The sequence below is a fragment of the Rhinoderma darwinii genome, chromosome 4, assembly GCF_050947455.1.
Source record: "Rhinoderma darwinii isolate aRhiDar2 chromosome 4, aRhiDar2.hap1, whole genome shotgun sequence".
Taxonomy (NCBI): Eukaryota; Metazoa; Chordata; class Amphibia; order Anura; family Rhinodermatidae; genus Rhinoderma; species Rhinoderma darwinii.
This window is the reverse complement of record NC_134690.1, coordinates 128,452,495-128,475,526: the sequence shown is the minus strand read 5'-3', so window position 1 is coordinate 128,475,526 and position 23,032 is coordinate 128,452,495. Positions and strand designations below refer to the sequence as shown.

The 23,032-nt window shown below is 39.5% G+C and overlaps 1 protein-coding gene across 1 annotated transcript; it reads right to left on the bottom strand.

Moving 5' to 3' along the window:
• Window positions 1-480: 480 nt before the first annotated feature.
• On the bottom strand, window positions 481-18,496 carry LOC142760852 (uncharacterized). The gene is made up of 4 exons (XM_075864029.1): window positions 18,139-18,496; window positions 13,617-13,706; window positions 8,177-8,248; window positions 481-1,382 (listed from the first exon to the last, which is right to left on the bottom strand). The coding sequence occupies exons 1-4, from the start codon at window positions 18,494-18,496 to the stop codon at window positions 481-483; spliced, it is 1,422 nt and encodes a 473-aa protein (XP_075720144.1).
• Window positions 18,497-23,032: the final 4,536 nt, after the last annotated feature.

Below are 23,032 nucleotides of genomic sequence, written 5' to 3'. Positions count from 1 at the left end.
AAAAATCAGAGGCAGAAGGATGTATAGCATATAGCAATGTGAATGATGTGTAATCTCTCCCTTTACAAAAGGCAAAGTGGTAGTATGGAAAAAGTGATAAGCTTAACATTTTAATTGTTACCAAATGACAAGTGTACTCACAATTCTTTTCAAAAGTTTATTGTTCTGATTTTTTTAATTGTACACAGAATTGAGCAATTGAGGAAATATATTTACAGCTATACACATGTTCTATTCATTGCAGATACACTTGATTGGAAAAAACAAACAAAAACCAGAACATACACAGCATATTAGATTCTATGGATTCTTGATGTTAACATCTTCAGTTCAATGAAGAAAATGTATCCAGAATTCTCATCATTAATTGTTGGGTAATAACAAATCAATATTAATTTTAGATATTAGGAAATTATCATGTTTAAATAAAAATTAAACTAAAGTTTATCCATAGCATGAGCCTAATTACATTTCTTATTCTTATGTTATTTGTGTTTCTACAGTCTCATCTGGATATAATAGAAATCCTGTAAATATGCTGTCATCATCATTACTGACATAAATACCATTCCACTCCCGTGAAACCTCTAACCAAACCTGATCCCCAGCATTTAACTTCAGTACCAGCATTGCGGAAGCTTGATCTATCTCCTGGCCATAAAGAGTTTCGCGGCTTTTAAAAATCTTTTTATTTTGAGCAACAATGCTAATCTTAGCTGGGCGTCCCCTGACTGTCAAGTGGAATGCAAAGACATAGGTTCCCGAAATGGTACAATTAAATTTACCTGTTGTTGGGTTGTACTCATCTTGTTCATTGTGCAATATTCTATCAAACTTTACTGGTGCATTAGGGGCCGGAAAAGGTTTTGATAGACCCACAGTAAAAGCAGATTTTATGGGTTTAGGATTATCTCCTCTAGATCCTTTGAGGCCTCTGGAACCTTTTTTTCCTGGAAGGCCTCTGACTCCTTTCATGCCAAAATTTCCTTTTGGACCAGGTGGACCCATTAAACCAGAAGACCCAAACTCACCTTTATCCCCCTTTAGTCCTGGTTCTCCCTTATCTCCAATTTCTCCTTGAAAGCCATTAATACCATTTAACCCTGCATCACCCTTAATACCTTTGTCCCCCTTTAATCCCCTGTCTCCGATTTCTCCTACATCGCCTTTATCTCCAATATCCCCACAATTGCCTTTCTCTCCTAAATCCCCTTTTTCACCCTTGTCTCCTTTTTCTCCATCGATGCCAATTAAGCCTTGCTCTCCTTTTTCACCTCTGTCCCCTTTTGTGCCATTTTCACATATATCGCCTTTAATTCCTTTTAATCCTTTTAAACCAGCAAGTCCAAAATTTCCTTTTTCACCTTTAGGCCCAATCTCACCTAGATGATAGTAATAAATATAAAAAGCCAACATTAGCTACTTTATAATTATTATGAAGTTCAGTATTTAGAAAACATTCTAAAGAGGTAACAATGAGGCGCCATTTACAGGGGGGCTATATGTGGGGTACTATATACAGGGGGAACTATATGTGAGGCACTATCTACAAGGGAGCTATATGTGGGGCACTATCTACAGGGGGAGCTATATGTGAGGGGGCTATATGTAGTGCACTATCTACAGGGGGAGCTATATATGGAGCACTATCCACAGGGCAATGGCTATATGTGGGGCACTATCTACAGGCAGGGCTATATGTAGTACACTATCTACAGGGGGCTATATGTAGTGCACTATCGACCAGGGGGCTATATGAAGTATGCTATCTACAGGGATGGGCTATATGTAAGGCACTATCTACAGGGGGGCTATATGTGGGGTACAATCTACAGGGGAGGCTATATGAGGGACACTATCAACAGGGGCTATATGTGAGTCACTATATACAGGGGGCACTATATGTGGGGAGCTATCTACAGGGGAGGGCTATATGTGGGGCACTATCTACAGGGGGGATATATGTGGGGCACTATATACAGGAGGCGCTATATGTGTGGCACTATCTACAGGGGGGATATATGTGGGGCACTATCTACAGGGGGAAATATGTAGAGCGCTATCTACAGAGGGGCTAAATGTAGTGCGCTATCTACAAGGGGGCTATATGTAGGGCACTATCTACAGGGGGTTATATGTGGTGCACTATCTTCAGGTGGCTATATGTGGGACACTATCTACTGGGGGGCTATAAGTGGGGCGCGATCTACAGGGAGCTGTATGTGGACCACTATCTACAGAGGGATCCATGTAGGGCACTATGTACAGGGGGCCCTTTGAAGGCACTATGTACAGGGAGCACTGTGTGTGTGTGTGTGTGTGTGTGTGTGTGTGTGTGTGTGTGTGTGTGTGTGTGTGTGTGTGTGTGTGTGTGGGGTGGGGGGGTGTATTGTGCTATTATAATCAGGGACACAGTGTTTGGTGCCATTATAGTCAGGGACACAATGTATGGTGCCATTATAATCAGGGACACATTGTATGGCACTATGAGAATATAGAGGTTCAGTGTATTGTACTATTATATTTAGGGGTGTAGTGTGTGGCGCCACGAGAATTTTATCTTCGTTTATAGTTGCAGCAATGTTTGAAAAGTTAGAAGCTGAAGACATCTGACCAGCAAACTGCATAAATGGGCTGTGGCCGGGAGAAGTCGTCATAGAGGTCTGGATCAGATGGAGAAGAAAAGAGAAAAAGAACAACTAAAATCTGAAAAGACGTCACCGGTGAGTCCCTTAATGTAAATGTTTATTCTGCCTTAAATCAGCACTGTAGTCACTGTATGATCTGCAGCGGTGGTATGATTTTTTTTTAATGCTGGGTGCTGTGGTTTTACGCCGAACAAACCTATACGACAGGGTATTTGTGCTGGTGTTGTATTTATGTGCTAAGCTTGGTTCTGGTCTTGTATTTATGTATTGTACTTTGTTATGGTGCTGTATATATGTACTGAGCTAGGTTCTGGAGCTGTATATATGTACTGAGCTTGGTTCTGGTGTTTGTATTCATGTAATGAGCTTGGTTCTGGCACTGTATATATGTATGAGCTTGATTCTGGTGCTGTATATATGTACTGAGCTTGGTTCTGGTGCTGTATATATGTTCTGAGATTTATTCTGGTGTTGTATTTATGTACTGAGCCTGGTTTCTTGTTTTGTATTTACGTACTGAGCTTTGTTCTGGTGCTGTATATATGTATTGAGCTTTGCTCTGGTGCTGTATATATGGGAGAGATTGGTTCTGATGCTGTAATTATGTAGGGTATATTTATAATAACAAAATTACAGGGCAGATGGAGTTGTTTTCAATTAGTTGTATATTTAATGGGAACCTGTCTGGTAGTTTTAACCCCTTGAATCGTGTGCTGATGATGCAGAAAAAAAGAGAGTCTCCAGGGGCGCTGCTGCACTAAAGAACGTAAATAGGCATGGAAAGCAAATGGTATAATGGATGATTTATTAGGTACAAGAGGCTACGCGTTTCAATGCCGCACCGGCATCTTCATCAGGCCATAACAGAAGCATGACAACTGCACTGTTTAAATACAAAATGAACACTGAAAAAACCCGCCAATGTGACTGGGGTCAGAGTGCTCAGATGACGTCACAAATAGAAGATTGGAATGAATTGCAGCTATACAAACAAGGCAGTGAGTAGTTAATGCAATCAGCGGTCAGGACCTTGGACAGCAGTATAATGAAACATACGTAACCAAATCAAAGAAAACACATAACAAAAAAATTAAAATAGATATTAAATGTTAAAATGCTCAATTATGAAGGAGCAATATAATGATAAAAAGCCCATAAAAAAAAGAGATCAAAATATACAGGAGAAAAAAAGAATACAGTCATAAACAATGTATTTAGAATGGAAACATCCAAAAGGATGCTATAATATGACAGCGTCCAGAAGGATGCAGAAGAGACATCACACTAAAATTAAACATGAAAAATTAAAAGCATCCAAACATATGCTGAAACCGCTAGCATCCAAAACTGACATCAATATGGATGCTAAAATGACAGCACACGTATGACAGTAAAAACGGGCATCAATTGACATGTGTACTCAGAAAAAGGTAGCAAAGTGTAATACAATGAAATGAATTGTCATTATTAAAATATAATATACCTTTGATTTAGTACAATAAAGAGCAGCCAGTATGTATAAACATGAAAGCATTAAACACGTATAATGTTAAACAATCAGATCACTAGGTAAGTGTTGAGCATAAAAAATATAAGGATATCAGGGAAGAAAAAATAGCAAAGAGAGAGTGACAATAATAATCTTATATAAATGCCGAAAAAACGCAAAATCGGAACAACTGGAATTAAGAACTCAACGAATTCAAGGAAATGCATGGAGCTAGGAACTGCAAAAAAATAGCAACTAAGGGGAAACATTATACTCAATCGAACGAGCAAAGAAATTGTGTTATAGGGTAGATAAAAAACAGCCCCTAATGAACGTTAACTTGATATCAATAGTCAGTATTACTCTAGGGAAGATTCAGAGAGATCATTCAAGCCATATGGTTGGAGAGTCCTCAATTTAAAAATCCAATAATTTTCACGTTGCTTGAGCTTGCCAAATCTATTGGCTACATTCAGTGGAATCTGTTCGATGGGTGTAACCGTTATTTGATTAAACAGGTTATTATGGGTAGAGGCAAAGTGACGGAAAACACTATGTTTCATGAAGCCAGAGGTTACATTAAACCAATGACCATTAACTCTGGTTCGTAGGCATTGTGTAGTACGGCCAATGTACTGTAGAAGACAGGGGCATTCAAGCATATAGATGACAAAAGAACTCACACAATTCAGGAAACTGTTAATGTTAAAAGATTCCTCAGTCACTGTGGATATATACATTGTGGCTCTGTGGGTAATGATAGCACTTAATATCTATTTTAATTTTTTTGTTATGTGTTTTCTTTGATTTGGTTACGTATGTTTCATTATACTGCTGTCCAAGGTCCTGACCGCTGATTGCATTAAATACTCACTGCCTTGTTTGTATAGCTGCAATTCATTCCAATCCTCTATTTGTGACGTCATCTGAGCACTCTGACCCCAGTCACATTGGCGGGTTTTTTCAGTGTTCGTTTTGTATTTAAACAGTGCAGTTGTCATGCTTCTGTTATGGCCTGATGAAGATGCCGATGCGGCATTGAAACGCGTAGCCTCTTGTACCTAATAAATCATCCATTATACCATTTGCTTTCCATGCCTATTTACGTTCTTTAGTGCAGCAGCGCCCCTGGAGACTCTCTTTTTTTCTGCATCATCAGCACACCTCCTGCGGTTTTCCCTGGAATACCGGCGCAGAGTCCTGGCAGCAGCAGCAACCATTCTCTCAACTGTTTGTCGTCCACATACCCTAGGTGAGCACCAATTTGGACATTTGGTATTTTGCACCTCTGTTGCCCGGTTAATCTACACTATGTGGCGCTGTGTTTTCTATCTCCTATCAACCCCTTGAATCGGCACCATGCAGTACCACATGATCTGACAATATTTCCAAACATTCCCCTGTATGTTTTTTTTCAGATGCAGCAAAATCTATAATATCAACTTTTAAACGGCGCACACTATATGCTAATTACTCATTAAAGGGTCATGGGTCGATGACGCTATCCTTTTAGAGTCACATAGTCCTGCCTCCAAAGCCACCTTTCCGTGCTTGCTTGACATCCCACTGGCTGATATACATCACTACCAGTCTCCTCCAACTTTCTCGGATGCGCCATTGCCTTGTTGTATTTGGGCACGCACCGTGCAGTGAGGTGTACTCTGCTCGGCTGCATCACGTATGCCAGTACAAGGCAACGGCACATCCGCAAGAGTTGGAGGAGTCTGCTAATGATGTAGAACAGCCAGGGGGATGTCAATAAAAATCTGGTGGGCGCCATTTACATTTCACCTCAGGCAGCAGAAAAGCTAGAATTGGCCCTGTCCCCACCATTCGTTTTGTAACTCCTTTCAGCAGCAAAACTTAGGCCCAATGTATATTATAAGGGGCTAGCACGTCATGTGCTGACACTTTGTGATATGCCTTTATATTTTTGCAGACCCACTTTAGGCAATCACATAATATATTCTCAGAAGCTCACTGAGGGTCACCTTTGACGATCATATGATAAATATTAGCAGGGCTTGACAGCAAAAACAAAACAGTAACCTGCAAGAAAGAATCTTCTCTTCTAATAGTTATTTAAAAGTTTCTAAACTTAAAATAATGCTAAGCCATTTTAAGGTGCTAAAGGAAGGATTTTCAATTACAGCAATTAGCTTGTCTTGAGAAATCTCAAAAAGTTACAAAAATGTTGTGGGTAGTTACCCATTCCAATGAAAATAATGAAAATTCACAGGAGGTGCACTAAGTTAAGCATATCATTAGAAGGTTTTACGTACTGAATGACTTTATCGAACATATGTAATTAGTAGTTGCTGAACTGTATTAACAACTAAGAGCAAAGAGCAGCAATTCTGACATCCACAAGTTGTTGGACTGATACAGTGAGGAAAGATAAAAATACCTAAATTATAATGTTATAGAGACCTCAGGAAGATGTGTTTAGCATGCAACCAAAAATAAGAATACAGCTTCCACTGTGGCAGTATTCTAAGATTGTTACAGATATTTTTTCAACAAAGACATTTATAACATATTCAAAGGGTCCCTTCAGCTTGATTCCACCAGGTGAGGTGGCCTCCACATTTAGGCAGACATTGAATAGGGAGGTGGCCACAAGTCTGTGGTTCTCTCCCTTCTAGTCTACGGGAGTTATGGACATATCCGATCAAGCGTGACTCACAGTCACAACCTCACCTGGTGGATGGGGTCAAGGGACCAGATGGGGGACCCCAAGCTATTAGAGATTTATGGCTTATTCTGTGGATATGCTTTTAATGTCTATGGCAAGAGATAATAGGTTAGTCCATACAGTGATTAGCTGCAGAGTTATAAACCTCCCCTGTATTACACTGACTATCTATACTATCTGTGAATCATGTGTGCAGAGAGTCCAGTGTATTTCTATGAGATGCTGCTCTCCTCTGCCTCATATGTAAAAACTGATATGGAAAAATCTATCACTAGCAGAATGCAGAGGAGATAGTCTGAGCTGCATATAATACACTGAGACGCTGCAGTTTGGGGACAGAAGTTCTATATCACTAATCTATCTCTTGCTGTACTTCAATAGGACTCAGAGCAGAGCAAGTGCAGTGTGATGAGACTCCGCCGTCTCTCCAAAGCCAGAAGCATCATGGGAAATATGTTCTGCCATAGGGGAACCATATCAGAGGGGAAGAAGAAATCAAGATGGCAGACTACCCATAAATGGCACATAAACTATAACAGGTACACACAATGCATACACCAGAGCCTCTATTCCTTTATTCTTTAATAATAGTCTATGCTGCACTATGTAGGCAAAAAAAAATTGATGGAATGCTTCTTTAAAATGTATCATGTTGGAGGACTGGCTAATAATGATGTCATCGACATTAAAAGGTAAGCGGAGTGGTTATTTTCTGTCTTTATTGATAAGACTTGGAGAGAATCACATATAGCCTACCTCTTCTTCTGACAGCTAGGACTTAGAGCAATTCTACCCAGCAACATTAAACAAGAATTTATTCCATTAATTTACCATAACTTTCCCAAATTAGAATGTTACACTTGGCAGTGAAGCGTTTTTGTTATTAAGTGTGTCCTGTTCCTCCAGTGATGAGTGTACACATTCTGTAAGACTGCAGTAATTAATATGTATTTAAATGCCACAAAATTTAGCACCAGACTCGAGCAGCATCTGTGTTTCTATAATTGCTATACAGTTATCAAGAACACATAACGCATTTTTTGCCAGAGGGAAGAAGTGTAACAATCTGTTTAAGGCCTTCCCCTGGCAACTTATGGGTTAAATCAATTATTTAAACAGCATTTGTTAAGCAGAAGCACAAGTTTGCTCTCCAGTCACACAGGCGACTATCAATGTATGCCTGTCTGCTACCTGCAGAATGTATGTATCTGACAGATCTCCGAGGAGATTGTTTCTCCTTCAACAGAATCAATTTGAACAGAGGTCAACAGAGCAGAGTTTCATTACAAGGGATGTAGAATGAGAAATAGACAAACATAATTGTGAATCATTCATTATCATTACCTGCTTCTCCTGGCCTTCCTGGGAATCCTGGAATCCCACTAGCTCCCTCGTCACCGTGTTCACCTTTCTCACCTACACATAAACATCCGCATTAACATTGTCACACAGTAAAGAACTCCATCCCCAATGACACCAAAAAGAGTGAGAATGACTATAGCGTTCTGAAAAATAGAATTACACTTAAAGAAACCTTCTACTATCAATAAAGAAATGTTTTTGTTTTTTTTTTACAAAAACTGGTATAGCCAATATTTTCGAGTAGAAGTTGTTTAGAAACTGGTACATGTGCTATATTTTCAGAATGATTGGACATGATTGATGACTGGTTAGACATGTAGCTCTACACACCATCAAATGTTCAGTAGTTACAATAGATCTATATAGAACACCGCTGTTCAGTTGGGGAATTGTGGACTATATATCACTTTTCATCTTCAGGAGTCTGATGTAAAAACGTGCCCTATTACGTTCTCATATTTCTCCAAAGGTCACTGATCCAGACTGTATGGTATGATGCCACAGGCACCCAGTTTAACCATCCATATACTGTACAGTAGATCAACAACCAATAACCGTCTTTCTTTGCCCCATCCATTAACAGGCTAAATTAATTGGGAGGGGGGAATAAGCCGCTGCTGTTTAAATCCAACAGGCCTGATCCTTTTTCACCTTGATGGCAAACATCGGGCTATACCAAAATATATTAAATTATTTAATATGCATAGCCAGCTTTACAGTGCTGGCTTTCTCTCTAAGTGTCTGACCTCTTTACCTTTGACTTTAGACCTTTGGTTTTTTTAATTCTGATCCTCTTAACACTGGGTATGCAACAAGTAGATCGGGCCAATGTCCATCCAGGGACAGTGTCTTTTAAGACCCTAGCAATAGCCCTGATAACTGTCACATCATTCACCCCCCCCCCCCATGGTCCTGTCACTACTTGGTACCAAGTAGATCTTGTAGATCTCAAGACCCTGCCAAGTTACCACAGTAGATCTTCACCTCTATAAGGTTGTCTACCCCTGCACTAAACTGTAAAATGCCAACTATTTGCTTGAGTACTGATTAAGATTTGCCTCCTGATTTAGTTCTAGATTGTTTGTAGTTGCCAATTTGCTTGAAGCTGACTAAAGGCCCCCAATGCAAAATCTGTAAAAGTGCTCCCGACCTACCATGTGCCATTTATAATACTGGTGTATGATGAGGATCCTTTGGACCGGCCCCAGCAGGCACCAGGCCTCATGTGCAGCTGTAACCTCTTCGCCCCTTATAGCTTTGACCCTGCATGGCCACAATAACGACATCTGATTCGGTTTTGTCTTCTCTGCTGACTACCAGGCTTGATAATTGCTACAGGGTATCCTCTTGCTTATGTGACTCAGACATGCCAAGTCAAGTTTTGGGGCCGACTGTTTACTAATGACCTGAACTTAGCTTAATTTAGTGCTCTGCATGGTTCATAGCACCAATGTTAAAAATGTTTTGCTAAATGCAACAAACAGGATACTTGGCAATCCATCATTATTTAAGACTTTACTGTCCATTGCAGACAGTCAATGACACCACATGCACTATGTAAAATTGTACATGAATACTTCTTGGCAAATTGCAAGATGCTCCATCCTTTTGTAGCTCCACATGCTCATTTTGATGAACAATAATTTGTTGCTCAGCCATCAATATTAAAAATAATTTATGTGAAGACTTCAAAGGAACATTGGCCATTGTAGTCTATATAGTCCTTTTCACTATAATTTAATCTAATATGTATGGGTGTCTGTAGATTTGCATTTGTGTATAAATGGGTACTTCATATACTACTTGGCTATACATAACAATTACACACTGGCAAATAGACGCTGTATATATCACTGACCAGTGTGTAATATTTAGCTACATCCCTACCATATAAAGCAGCATTAGGAAACATCTGTATGAGCTGGAAACTAAGACTATTATATTTTTCTCATTCACTACTCATGAATTCAGAACTTTTCTGTTGTAAAATCTTTTTTTAAATTAATTTCATATATGCGAGTGGATAACTACATCCCCGCAGAGTCTCCACAATGTTAGTCTGATCAAGGACATTTGGTCTGAAACGTTAAATCAGTAATATTTGACATCTGCTTGGCATCAGACAACAGGAGTGCTGTTTTTCCCCTTTTTTGGATTACTCACAGTCTTTCACTATCACAGATTCAGTGATCTATTAATAGTTTGTTTAATATTGTTCTTTTTTATCAATTATTGTGTACTGCACAGCTCAAAACTGTATTTCCAATTAAAATGTATTTACAATCAGCATAAATGTTTAAATAAGCATTGTTGGACAGTTTTAGAAACTTACATCTAAAAACTATTTTAATGCTTGAATATGGAGCATTTCCTAGTCTGCACTTCATTCCAGTGGGGAGCTTCACTAAAGCAAAGCGTTTTATGGAAGGGACATGTTGCATGCTACATGATGCCATGAAAGAGCAAAACTAGTGGTAACTAAACTAAAATAAACCATACTTAAACCATGACCATACAAAAACAGGCCATGCCCCATTATGATAGCCAGGGTGTCTCCTTTAAGAGGGCCATCAGGGTGACCTGATCTTCGCAGGAATATACATAGTTTTAATAAAACCCCTCACTGCATAGTGGGAAGGTTATCTAACAGTGATTGATTGGCAGGGAGAGAGCTATGGGGTGGGCAGGAGTAATTACATACAGACACATATCTGTAGGCTATATGAATGGCTGACTGGTAAAGCTGTTAGCTAATACGTCTAAAGAGGACCTGTCATCTCTCCTGACATGTCTATTCTAGTTTATACTTGAAAACGAGAAACCCAGAAAATGACACCAATCTTGCAGTTTAACAGGTGTTTTCTGTTCAAAAGCTTCTTAATAAGTGTAACAGTATGTCACAGATATTCGGTGCATTCCTTAAAACCAGGGTCGGGGATCTCGGCTCCGCAGGACATCCCACCAGGTCGGGTTACTATGATGACCGTAGGCTCATGACACGTCCTACTGTGCCACTATGGATCTCAGAGGTGCTACCCTCTGTCACAGCCTGCCATGCCTTTGCAGTGCGGGCGGTCAGCTTGCTGGAAAATCTCCCTGCACCTTCATGAACCACGATGGCTACTACACCACTACATTTCACGGACCCTCGACTACCCTCGTCCATGATGTGCAACATATCACTGTTTATCTCTACGCAGCAATCAGAGATTGACCTCAGGCCCCACAAGGGCATCAAGAGTTCCAGTACTTTAAGTATCAGCACAGGCAATTACTTAAATTACAAGACAACTTGGGCGTATAACTTGAACTCGTAACGATGGAACGCTAAAGAAATTAAACAGGATAACTTTGCACACAGCTTGTCCCCAATGGTCAGGAGGAGGAGGATTGCCTCAATATAGTGCTCTTCTATCTCACCAGTACACTAACTTATACTTAACTTCAGCTATAAGTCCTCGTCTGCCACCTTGTGCCTGAGAAATCTTGTAAGGTCACTGCAGCCCGTGGCACGCCACACCCGGCCAGATACTTTCCTAAGCGTACGGCTATGTAGAGTCTCTTACCCCCTTGATCACAGCACGATGCTATGTTGGGCCTCTTAGGGCATGACCACACATGGCGGAATTCCTCCGCAACTGTCCGCATCAATGCCGCACCTAATCCGGGTTGCGGATTACGGCTGCGGATCTGCACAAAATGTGCAGAAAATTGATGCGGACTAGCTGCTGCGGACTGCGGGAAAAGTGCTTCCCTTCTCCCTATCAGTGCAGGATAGAGAGAAGGGACAGCACTTTCCCTAGTGAAAGTAAAAGAAATTCATACTTACCGCCCGTTGTCTTTATGACGCGTCCCTCCTTCGGCATCCAGCCCGACCTCCCTGGATGACGCGCCAGTCCATGTGACCGCTGAAGCCTGTGCTTGGCCTGTGATTGGCTGCAGCCGTCACTTACACTGAAACGTCATCCTGGGAGGCCGGACTGGAGACAGAAACAGGGAGTTCTCGGTAAGTACGAACTTCATTTTTTTTTACAGATACATGTATATTGGGATCGGTAGTCACTGTCCCGGGTGCAGAAACAGTTACTGCCGATCGCTTAACTCTTTCAGCACCCTGGACAGTGACTATTTACAGACGTCTCCTAGCAACGCTCCCGTCATTACGGGAGCCCCATTGACTTCCTCAGTCTGGCTGTAGACCTAGAAATACATAGGTCCAGCCAGAATGAAGAAATGTCAAGTTAAAAAAGCAAGACGCATCCGCAGCACACATGACATGTGCATGACAGCTGCGGACTTCATTGCGGAACTTAGAATCTCCATTGAAGTCAATGGAGAAATTCCGCCATGAGTCCGCCACTGCTCCGCAACAGACAGAGCATGCTGCGGACACCAAATTCCGCTCCGCAGCCTATGCTCCGCAGCGGAATTGTACGCATCGTGTAAACGAACACTGCTAAATTAAAGTGAAAGTCAATGGAGAAACGGCTCCGCTGCGGATTAACGCTGCGGAGTGTCCGCAGCGGAATTTAAGTGAAATTCCGCCATGTGTGAACCCGCCCTTACAGTTACAGTACCCGCAGCAGGTCCTCTGCACATTATATGCAGTCACTCAGCACACAGCAAAACTGATGCAAAGGAAAAGTGAAGCATTTGCCCATGGCAACAAATTAGATTCCACCTCTTATTTTTCAGAGGCCTCTTGGAAAATGCATCAATCTGGTTACCATGAGCAATTACTTCATTTTTCCCTTTACACCAATTTTGATCATTCTCCCCTGCTGACTCTACTTCCTTATTCTAATAAAACTTCAAACTAGTCTGCTCACTTCTGCCTCCTGCTGTTCAGACACAGGCATTATACACGCAGGAGGTACGTATAATAATTTGTAAGGGACAGTGTCACCCCCTTACATGTATTCCCCATGAAATAATAATGCTGAAATTGTTTTTCTGAGAAACCAGCATTGCTACCATTCCTCTGTTATTCCTCCTGGAAATGTATAGATAAATTAAGAATAGGATATTACCACCATTTACCTTGTCAGGACAGAATGTCCCTACACAAACTGTGAATGTCAGCACTGATTTAACCATGTCAGACTGTGTAGGGACCCGCCCTTTAACAAGGGGAATGGTAATACCCAGTTGTCAATTTATTCATAGTTTTTCAGGAGAAAAACAAAAGAACGGCCCAATTCTAAGAAAGGATGAACCAAAATTGTTGTTTAATAAGGAATACAATTCTTTAATCAATGGTTTCATTTGTGGATTCCTAACACGTCATATTATAAGAACCTAATACAATTACATGGGTACAAAGCTTCATTCAACTCTAGTTATTTTGCTAGACAACTTTTGTCCAATTTTCTATTTCCATTAGAAACTGGAACTAAATCAATATAATGTCAATATTACACACCTTTGTCTCCTTTATAGCCCTTTGGGCCCGGGAGACCAATGGCTCCATTTGGTCCTGGCAATCCCAAGTCCCCAGTGTCTCCTTTGGGACCTGCAAAATACAGAGAGTTAAATATATCTGATGGACACTTTTTTCCATTAAAGAAAGTGCAATTTCTTTTGTTGACACCATCAATGAAATAAAAAGCCATGGTTGAATCAAAATTAACATAGTGGTTTTCAATGATAGAAAATCATCTGACCGTTCACAGGCACTATTAATGTCATTTGATCCAGAGAAATGAAATCAATACATAGTCAAAATCCCCTTCCAAAGGCAAGACCAGGAAACAAATAGCAGTCACCTTGAAGAATCTAGCTTTTCGAACACATCTGAATAGAGTTTTGTATTTTCTCTGGAAAGGTATTTTAAGATAAACCATACATACAGCTACTCTATAGTAAATGCTTTCAATGATACTTTGCAAATCACATTAATTGTGACATAGTAATAATGACATTACATGTATTCCTAACCCTCATCCAATTACATCAAGACATTTGTCATTTAGACAAGTGAACGTGTTGGCACTTTCTAGCTTGCCTGGGAATAACTGTAATTGTAGCTCAGGTTGAATCCCAGTCACCATGTTTGGGTAATAATAACATAGACAATGGGACAGATTTACTGGCGTTTCATATGCCAGTCTCAGCTATCTGCTCCACTGGAGTAAGATGCAGCTATTACCTCTCAATAATTCTGTTGCTTCTTCCCGCTGGCCCGGTGGTGTAGCGGCCACGGTAGTGTGTCATCCATTCCCCTTCCCACTAGACATAAAATAAAATATAAACATACTCACCTCTCCTTTTCTCCCTCCTTATCTCCTCAGGCTCCTTCAGCTGCTCATACAAGGTCCTGATGCCGAGCAGCATCAGGGCCTTATATATGATGCAGCACTCAACGTCATCAGTGCTGCATCGCATACAACGTCATGATGCTGCCCGGCGTCTGTAGGTTGTATGAGCTATAGCATGCTGAGGGGAGCCAGATGGAGGAAGAGGAGCGGTGAAGTCAGGTGAGCATAATTATATTTATTGTCCGATTGGGGAGAAGGTTAGTCTGATGGGGGAGTAGTTTGATCTGGAGAGGCAAGGTACAGGGCCCGGTATGGGCCTCTACCTTGCTATGCCCCACAGAGTGATATCTGCTCCAGCTAGGAGCTGATGTAGATGTTCAGTATAATTTATGCCAATTCGGCGTAAATTATAGTAAATTTGTCGGGTCACTGTAGCCCTGCCTCCTTTTGAAAATGCCACCTACTTTTCTCAAAAGTGGCAAGGGCAATGTAAAAAGGTCAGTCACAATTTGCAATGCAAACTCCGAATTTTGGGCTATTTGCAACTTTTTTACATCCTAAAACTGGTGTAGAAAGGTTGATAAATTCCTTACATTAGGTTTTTTCCATGTGGCAGGACTTAAGAGCAAAATATCATTAGCTATCTGACTATTTTGGAGGTATGAATAATAAAAAGGATATTTAGGCTCAGTAGGATTAACATTATGGGATCTGTAAGGCATGCCACCAGTGGTTGTCTCCCAGCATTTTTTAATCTGTTGTTGAACTAAGGCCTCATGCATGTGGCCATATTAGGGTTCCGCAAACCACTGAGTTGTACAGAACCTTAATACAGTAGAGGTGTACGGATGTAACCATTTTTAGCTTGACTCTGATAATTTATAAATATGGGTGTATGTAAAAATGTGCCGTCATTCATGACAACCCTGCACATTCATAAAGGGCTACAAATTGAAGGCTATCCTCAGAGTAATTTGCTGATTTTTGTTTCAAAATAAGATTATACAAAAAGTCCCCACATATCTAAAAGCTGTGACATAAACGGCCAATACATTCATCTTAGAATACTAATAATAGGGGTGAACTCATCCTATAGCAAATCTAAAATAATAAGCCTATACAATACTGAATCATAGCCTATTTTAGAGAGATAGTCAATATATGAGCGTTATCCTCTAACCTTCTGTATAGTGTAAGAGGACTTTAAATGGTTTGAATATTACTCCATAAATAGTTCACAACCTAAGATGTAACAACCTATAAAACTGTTGCAAGAAAAACAACAAATTAGTGACTTGTAATTTTCTAAGAACTAAAAGGAAAGAATTGTTCCTTTTATTAGGCTGACCTATAGTTTACGATATACAAGACTTCAAATCTTGCTTTGCTCGAGAACACTGTGTTTCGAATGCTTGTTCTCTGCAAATGATTAGTGGATCCAATAAAAATCTATGAGTATTTTTCCCTCTTTGTTTCAGAACGGCTACAATAATGAAAAACAAAACACAATCTGAATTATCAGTCAATAAGCAATAGAAAAAGTGTAAAATAATAATATATCATGTGTAATCAAAAGGATATTTCACCAAGAAACGGCATCATGGTTGTAATAATCCATTGAATAATATTTGCTTTCCTGACTACAAAAAGAAGCACTTATAGGAATTTCATGAACTAAATGCAAGAAAATAAGGACATACATGAGTGAATGTGTACAGAGGCTAAGATTGCAATCTCTTTTCTGAGATTCAAATGTAGCAGAGCTGAATTGTCATTGAAATACTTCTCTTGTACGACATGATTACGATTTTATTTTCTGACCAATAAGCATATACAATGGCCCACATGTATCAAGCTCTGTATGCCACTTTTGTGGCACACTTTCAGTGGAAGTAATAAGGTTAACTAAGTCTTAGTTCACACCTGCGTTGGTGTGTTCTGTTGTTTTTCTCCGTCAGAGGAGCAGAACAAGGGAATAACAGAAGCAACAATTCCATTCCACAATGGACACCGCCGGCAGCCGGGGAAACCCATTGACTTTAATAGTTTCCGTCGGCTTTCCGTCAGGTTGTCTGTGATTTTACCGGAGACAATGGAGCATCATGTTGCGCTATTGTCTCTGGTAATCTCGGCCGGATCTGCGATGAAGGCCCCTAACAGAGCCTACAACACAGATGTAGACGAAGCCTATGCATGATTAATTAAGTGCCAAATTTATTAAGTGACAATTTTGTGACAAAAAGAAGTACTGGTTCCGCCAAGTGTGTCAAGGATTTATATTAGAAAAGTGGGTGCTATGTGGCTTTACGTTTTAGCCATATTTACAGAGTGCGACTTTTTAAAAGTCTGCGCGTTACCACCAAGCAGAGTCATGTGCAGGAGCCTTGTGCTCTGCCAGGTGCTGTAAATCAGATGTATTTCTCCCCTAGAAGCAATATTACCAGGGAAGAATACCTCCATAATAATAAAACCGATGGAGCAAGACACTTATGGTTCTGTATGAAAAAGGTATATATAGAGGTAAAGTTAGTTCACATGCACTTTAATAACAGCACTATTGCATATCTGTACAACATGGGGTCCTAATACAGACGTGTGAAAGAAGCCTTCATCACCTTAATCTGATAATAGTGCAGGTACCATTGGCAGGGCAGTCTCTTACACCACAGATAAACAGACCTCCATATAAAATGGAAGATTTACGCTAATTTGTATTGCAGCCAGTAACACTAATAAAAGTTCATGTTAATATGTTTTTCCAAAAGATAGACATACAGTATTACATTATAACGTACCTTATGCAGATTTCTTCCATAAAAAATTATGTGACATTACGAAATATGTCACTCTCAGTGTAAGGCTCTCTGTTCACACGTTCAGGATTTGCCTCTGGCAAAACCTGTTGTGTATTTTACAAAGAATCCACAGCAGAAATCCGAGGCTCATATCTCTCCCACGGATGTGCTGGCGGATCCGTACGACCATACACTTGGCCTAAATGTATGTGATATTTCCCGAGGGGATATGCAGCTACCGGACAGCTCTGGCTCCACTTGCTGTGGAATCATACAGGAAGAATCCAATATCTTAGATATGTTTCTCCCTAATAGCAGATGTACTGCAAGGGACATTGAAGTGTTAGAGGCCAAGATTATCACAATCCACCAACAAATATCTAATGTGTGAGGCCACCTTCAGCCATAAATCATCTATGAGCAATTTGCATTTACCATCTATGGGAACAAGGGGAGCTTGAACTGGATTGCTTGTTATAGGCTTCAGCGCCTTTTTCTGAGACCAGCTTTCATATGTTCTCTTACATGTGCTGCTTTAGGCCTCATCCACACGACCGTGCAGTATTTACTGACCGTAAATAGTGCATGAACGGGCCGCAGGCGGGCCGCGGACTGTCAATCGCATTTGCGGGTCGTGCTCACATTATAAAGTTTAGGAGCATGCTCTGTAAATGCAAAAAATAGGACATATCCTATTTTTTGCTGGTCATTTCTGTGGTCCAGACACACACCCGTAACTATACAGGAAGGTGTCTGTGGCTGATAGAAATTAATGGGTCAGTATTTTATCCACAATTACGGATCCATGATTGAAGATAAAAATTATGGTCATGTGCATGAGGCCCTAATAAGGGTACATACTTCTCTCTTAGTTGCATAAAGATTGTTTTACCTGGAAGTCCTGTTGGTCCCGGGTCCCCCTTTGGCCCAGCCAAGGGTGCACAGCAATCACAACAGTTAAAGAAGAAATCTGCTGTTTCAAGAGTGAAGTTGTCAAATGGGTAGAGGGTGGTGGCAGTTCTCAAATCCGGATTTAACGTGGCCAGCTCAGTAGTGGTGTCACTTGTCTCAGATAATTCTGTGAAAACAGTCTCATCCGTCGGTGGGGCAACTGAAGTCTCAAAAGCATTGGCAATCTCCATATTATACACTTTTTTGGTGTACTTTGTTGGCTGAGTGGTTTTTGCTTCCAAATAAACAGTAGCAACAACAGTTATAAAAGTAGCTGTGGGCCACGAAAAACTTCCCATTTTTGTATCTGTCAAGAAAAAGACAAATGCATTATTCATACCAGGCTTCTACATTTCACTGGGTTTCTTTTAACAATATGGTATTATGGAAAATAGATTTAAAATGTCTATACTATATGCAAGGTCTTTGTGCCAATCCCATCTGTGATCTCCAGTCTGACACTTCCAACTAGGCCGCTCATTGTACAGCAGGATTTATGGTGCTGAGAAGCTAGGACGATGTAGACAAATGTGTCGATTTAGAATTACAGTAATGCTGAAAATGTACCCAATCCTGCCATTAAACCTCTGTCTGAAAGACTGTTTCTAAATCTGCACACAAGAACGGAAAACTACATAGCAGGGAATGAAAATCTCACCAGAGTCTAAACACTCACAGTAAGCAATAATATCTGAAAAGTTTGTGCTGAGTTGTATACATTATGTATATCATAATGTGAATTTTAACTAACATCAGGGGACTGAAAAGAAAAAAATGCTTGATACTGCACTGTACTTTAGATACTAACAATAAATTGTATAAGGAGCAGTTCCCCTAAAACAGCATTTTCAATGCAAACAGCATTATTAATGGTTCTTAACGCTGGGACTATGAATGATGTGAGTTGGTGAGTTGGTGCCACATTTAAACATTAAAGCCACCTGTCCCCTCTTAATGCCATGTTGACAAAGACAAATGATAAATGCTAACTTATATAATACTGCTTGCCTGCCACCTTACTGATCCATTAGGCAGGATTCCTACAACTAACCTACTTAGAAATCATATTTTCTAACGTCACATTTCAGAGTTTCCACTCAGATATGGATGAAGGCTTTGATAAAGATTATAATTCCTTATGACCTTGTCTCCACTTAAAGCATTTTAATGTATCTGTTTAACCTAACTTCGCTATTTTGGATCACTTAATAGCTCATCTGGCCAATGCATCATGATTTATAGAAGCTATAATGCTCAAAATCAATAAATGAGTACATCATAAAGCCAGAGGATCTTTATTCAATACTCAAATATATACAAAGGATAATCAACCGCATGTTGAAATTAAAACCCATCAAAACTCACCTACAGAAACTGCATAAGGTACATGGTGTACTTTATGCAATGCCAACTGAACATTGATGCTGCTATTACCCAGGCGCATGGGTTCCGTAATGTAGCTTTATAGAATAAAGAGATAGCTCTTGTGTCTAAAGGACCCTATGCCACCTAAGGCTCTGTTCACATCTAATTTTTGCTTTTTGTCAGAAGTATACGTCACACACATACATATACCTACTATAGAGGCAAAGGTGTAGACATACAGTGACATATGTCGCCCATATGTCACATCTTTCTTACCTGGAACCTTCATGAGGATCGAAATCATAAGCTGGTAAAAAAAAGCAGGCCTGATTATACCAGACCTGATTAAGGGACCGGTACGGTCCAGAAACGCGTAGTCTACATGATTAAATAAATATATACTTCTCACATCTTTACTTACCAGCCAGGCGCCGATACCGTAATACTGCATGAACGTTTTCTAGATTCCCTTGTTTTCATATGTTGCCTGTTGACACCCATTGTAAAAAAAAACCGCTGTAAACGTTTTCTATTGTGTGCCTCTATATAGGAAGCCAAATCAGACTGCGCTTTCCTATACAGAAAATTAAAAGGAAAGCTGACGCATACCGGCGCGGTGTCTGCCAAAGGGACACTAGTTTTACAGCAGGGCCCACAGCTTCAAGCTACACCTCTTCTAGGGGCTGCTAAGTAGCTACTCCCTTTTAGTGGTTAGTGTAACACATTGAGTTATCAGTCTAGATATAGATTATTGGTATTTTGGAGGTAAAGATTTTTCTCTCCCTTACCTACTGTATGTGTATTTTTCTTTTCTCTCTTGAACTTCCTAAATTTCCCCTGGAGGTTTCCTATATAGATCTATAGATCTATATAGATTTATATATATCTATATATACATATATATATATATATATATATATATATATATATATATATATATACACATACACTACTGTTCAAAAGTTTGGGGTCGCCCAGACAATTTTGTGTTTTCCATGAAAATTCACACTTATATTTCTCAAATGAGTTGCAAAATGACTAGAAAATATAGTCAAGACATTGACAAGGTTAGAAATAATGATTTTTATTTGAAATAATAATTTTCTCCTTCAAACTTTGCTTTCGTCAAAGAATGCTCCATTTGCAGCAATTACAGCATTGCAGACCTTTGGCATTCTAGCTGTTAATTTGCTGAGGTAATCGGGAGAAATTTCACCCCATCTTCTTGCGTACCATACGGTCAAGCTGCTCCCACAACAGCTCTATGGGGTTGAGATCTGGTGACTGCGCTGGCCACTCCATTACAGATAGAATACGAGCTGCCTGCTTCTTCCCTAAATAGTTCTTGAATAATTTGGAGGTGTGTTTTGGGTCATTGTCCTGTTGTAGGATGAAATTGGCTCCAATCAAGCGCTGTCCACACGGTATGGCATGGCGTCGCAAAATGGAGTGATAGCCTTCCTTATTCAAAATCCCTTTTACCTTGTACAAATCTCCCACTTTACCAGCACCAAAGCAACCCCAGACCATCACATTACCTCCACCATGCTTGACAGATGGAGTCAGGCACTCTTCCAGCATCTTTTCAGTTGTTCTGCGTCTCACAAATGTTCTTCTGTGTGATCCAAACACCTCAAACTTCGATTAGTCTGTCGATAACACTTTTTTCCAATCTTCCTCTGTCCAATGTCTGTGTGCTTTTGCCCATATTAATCTTTTCCTTTTATTAGCCAATCTCAGATATGGCTTTTTCTTTGCCCCTCTGCCCTGAAGGCCAGCATCCCGGAGTCGCCTCTTCACTGTAGATGTTGACACAGGTGTTTTGTGGGTAGTATTTAATGAAGCTGCCAGTTGAGGACCTGTGAGGTGTCTATTTCTCAAACTAGAGACTCTAATGTACTTGTTTTGTTGCTCAGTTGTGCAGCGGGGCCTCCCACTTCTCTTTCTACTCTGGTTAGAGCCTGTGTGTGCTGTCCTCTGAAGGGAGTAGTACACACCGTTGTAGGAAATCTTCAGTTTCTTGGCAATTTCTCGCATGGAATAGCCTTTATTTCTAAGAACAAGAATAGACTGTCGAGTTTCACATGAATGCTCTCTTTTTCTAGCCATTTTAAGAGTTTAATCGAACCCACAAATGTAATGCTCCAGATTCTCAACAAGCTCAAAGGAAGGTCAGTTTTATAGCTCCTCTAAACAGCAAAACTGTTTACAGCGGTGCTAACATAATTGCACAAGGGTTTTCAAGTGTTTTCTAATCCATTAGCCTTCTAACACAGTTAGCAAACACAATGTACCATTAGAACACTGGAGTGATGGTTGCTGGAAATGGGCCTCTATACACCTATGTAGATATTGCATTAAAAACCAGACGTTTGCAGCTAGAATAGTCATTTAGCACATTAACAATGTATAGAGTGTATTTCTGATTAATTTAATGTTGTCTTCATTGAAAAAAACTGTGCTTTTCTTTCAAAAATAAGGAAATTTCTAAGTGACCCTAAACTTTTGAATGGTAGTGTGTATGTATATATATATATATATATATATATATATATATATGTATATATATATATATATACATGTGTATATATATATATATATATATATACACATATATATATATATATATATATCTATATATATATATATATATATCTATATATATATATATATATATATATATATATATATATCTATATATAGATATATATATATAGATATATATAGATATATATATATCTATATATAGATATCTATATATATATATATATATATATATATATAATTTTGCTTGCCTGTTTAAGTATCATCCCAGTTACTATTTCCTTGTTGGTGTTTTTGGTTTACAGGGGAGGCAACAACCTTATGCGATCAAGTCAGTCTGATCATAGTTCTGCTGGTTGCTATTGAAAACATTGTTAATAGCTTTGTTTCTACATCAAATTATTGTACGGTGCCGATATAAAGACTACACTTCCTAGAATACAAATTACCCGAGTGAGCTCTGTGTAAACATTGTACTACCAGGGATTTCAGCTCTGACATTTGCAGAATTGTAAATACAGCTCCTGACTATAATAAACACTGTAGCTCAGGATCAGTATCTACAAAATGTCTCAACTATTAATGCAGATTATTCTATATGTAATCTGTAAAAGGGTTTTCAACATATTATTATAGTGTATTCTGCAAATATGCAAAAATATATGTGTACAAACCATTTATAACTTTTCTATAAAATGTAAAGCTGCCGTTGTGCATTATCCTGAATCAGCTGACAAAAATGATTAATTTCTATGTTATACGTACTGAACTTTCCAAAAGATATATTCCTGAGTATGACGTCCCACTTATTTATAATTCCAGTGTCTATCCATGGCTTCTCATTTCATATTATAACAATCCGAACACATTCATTTCTCTGTGTTCATATGAAATTAGCACTTGCTGTATCATCTGCCTTCCTTGCA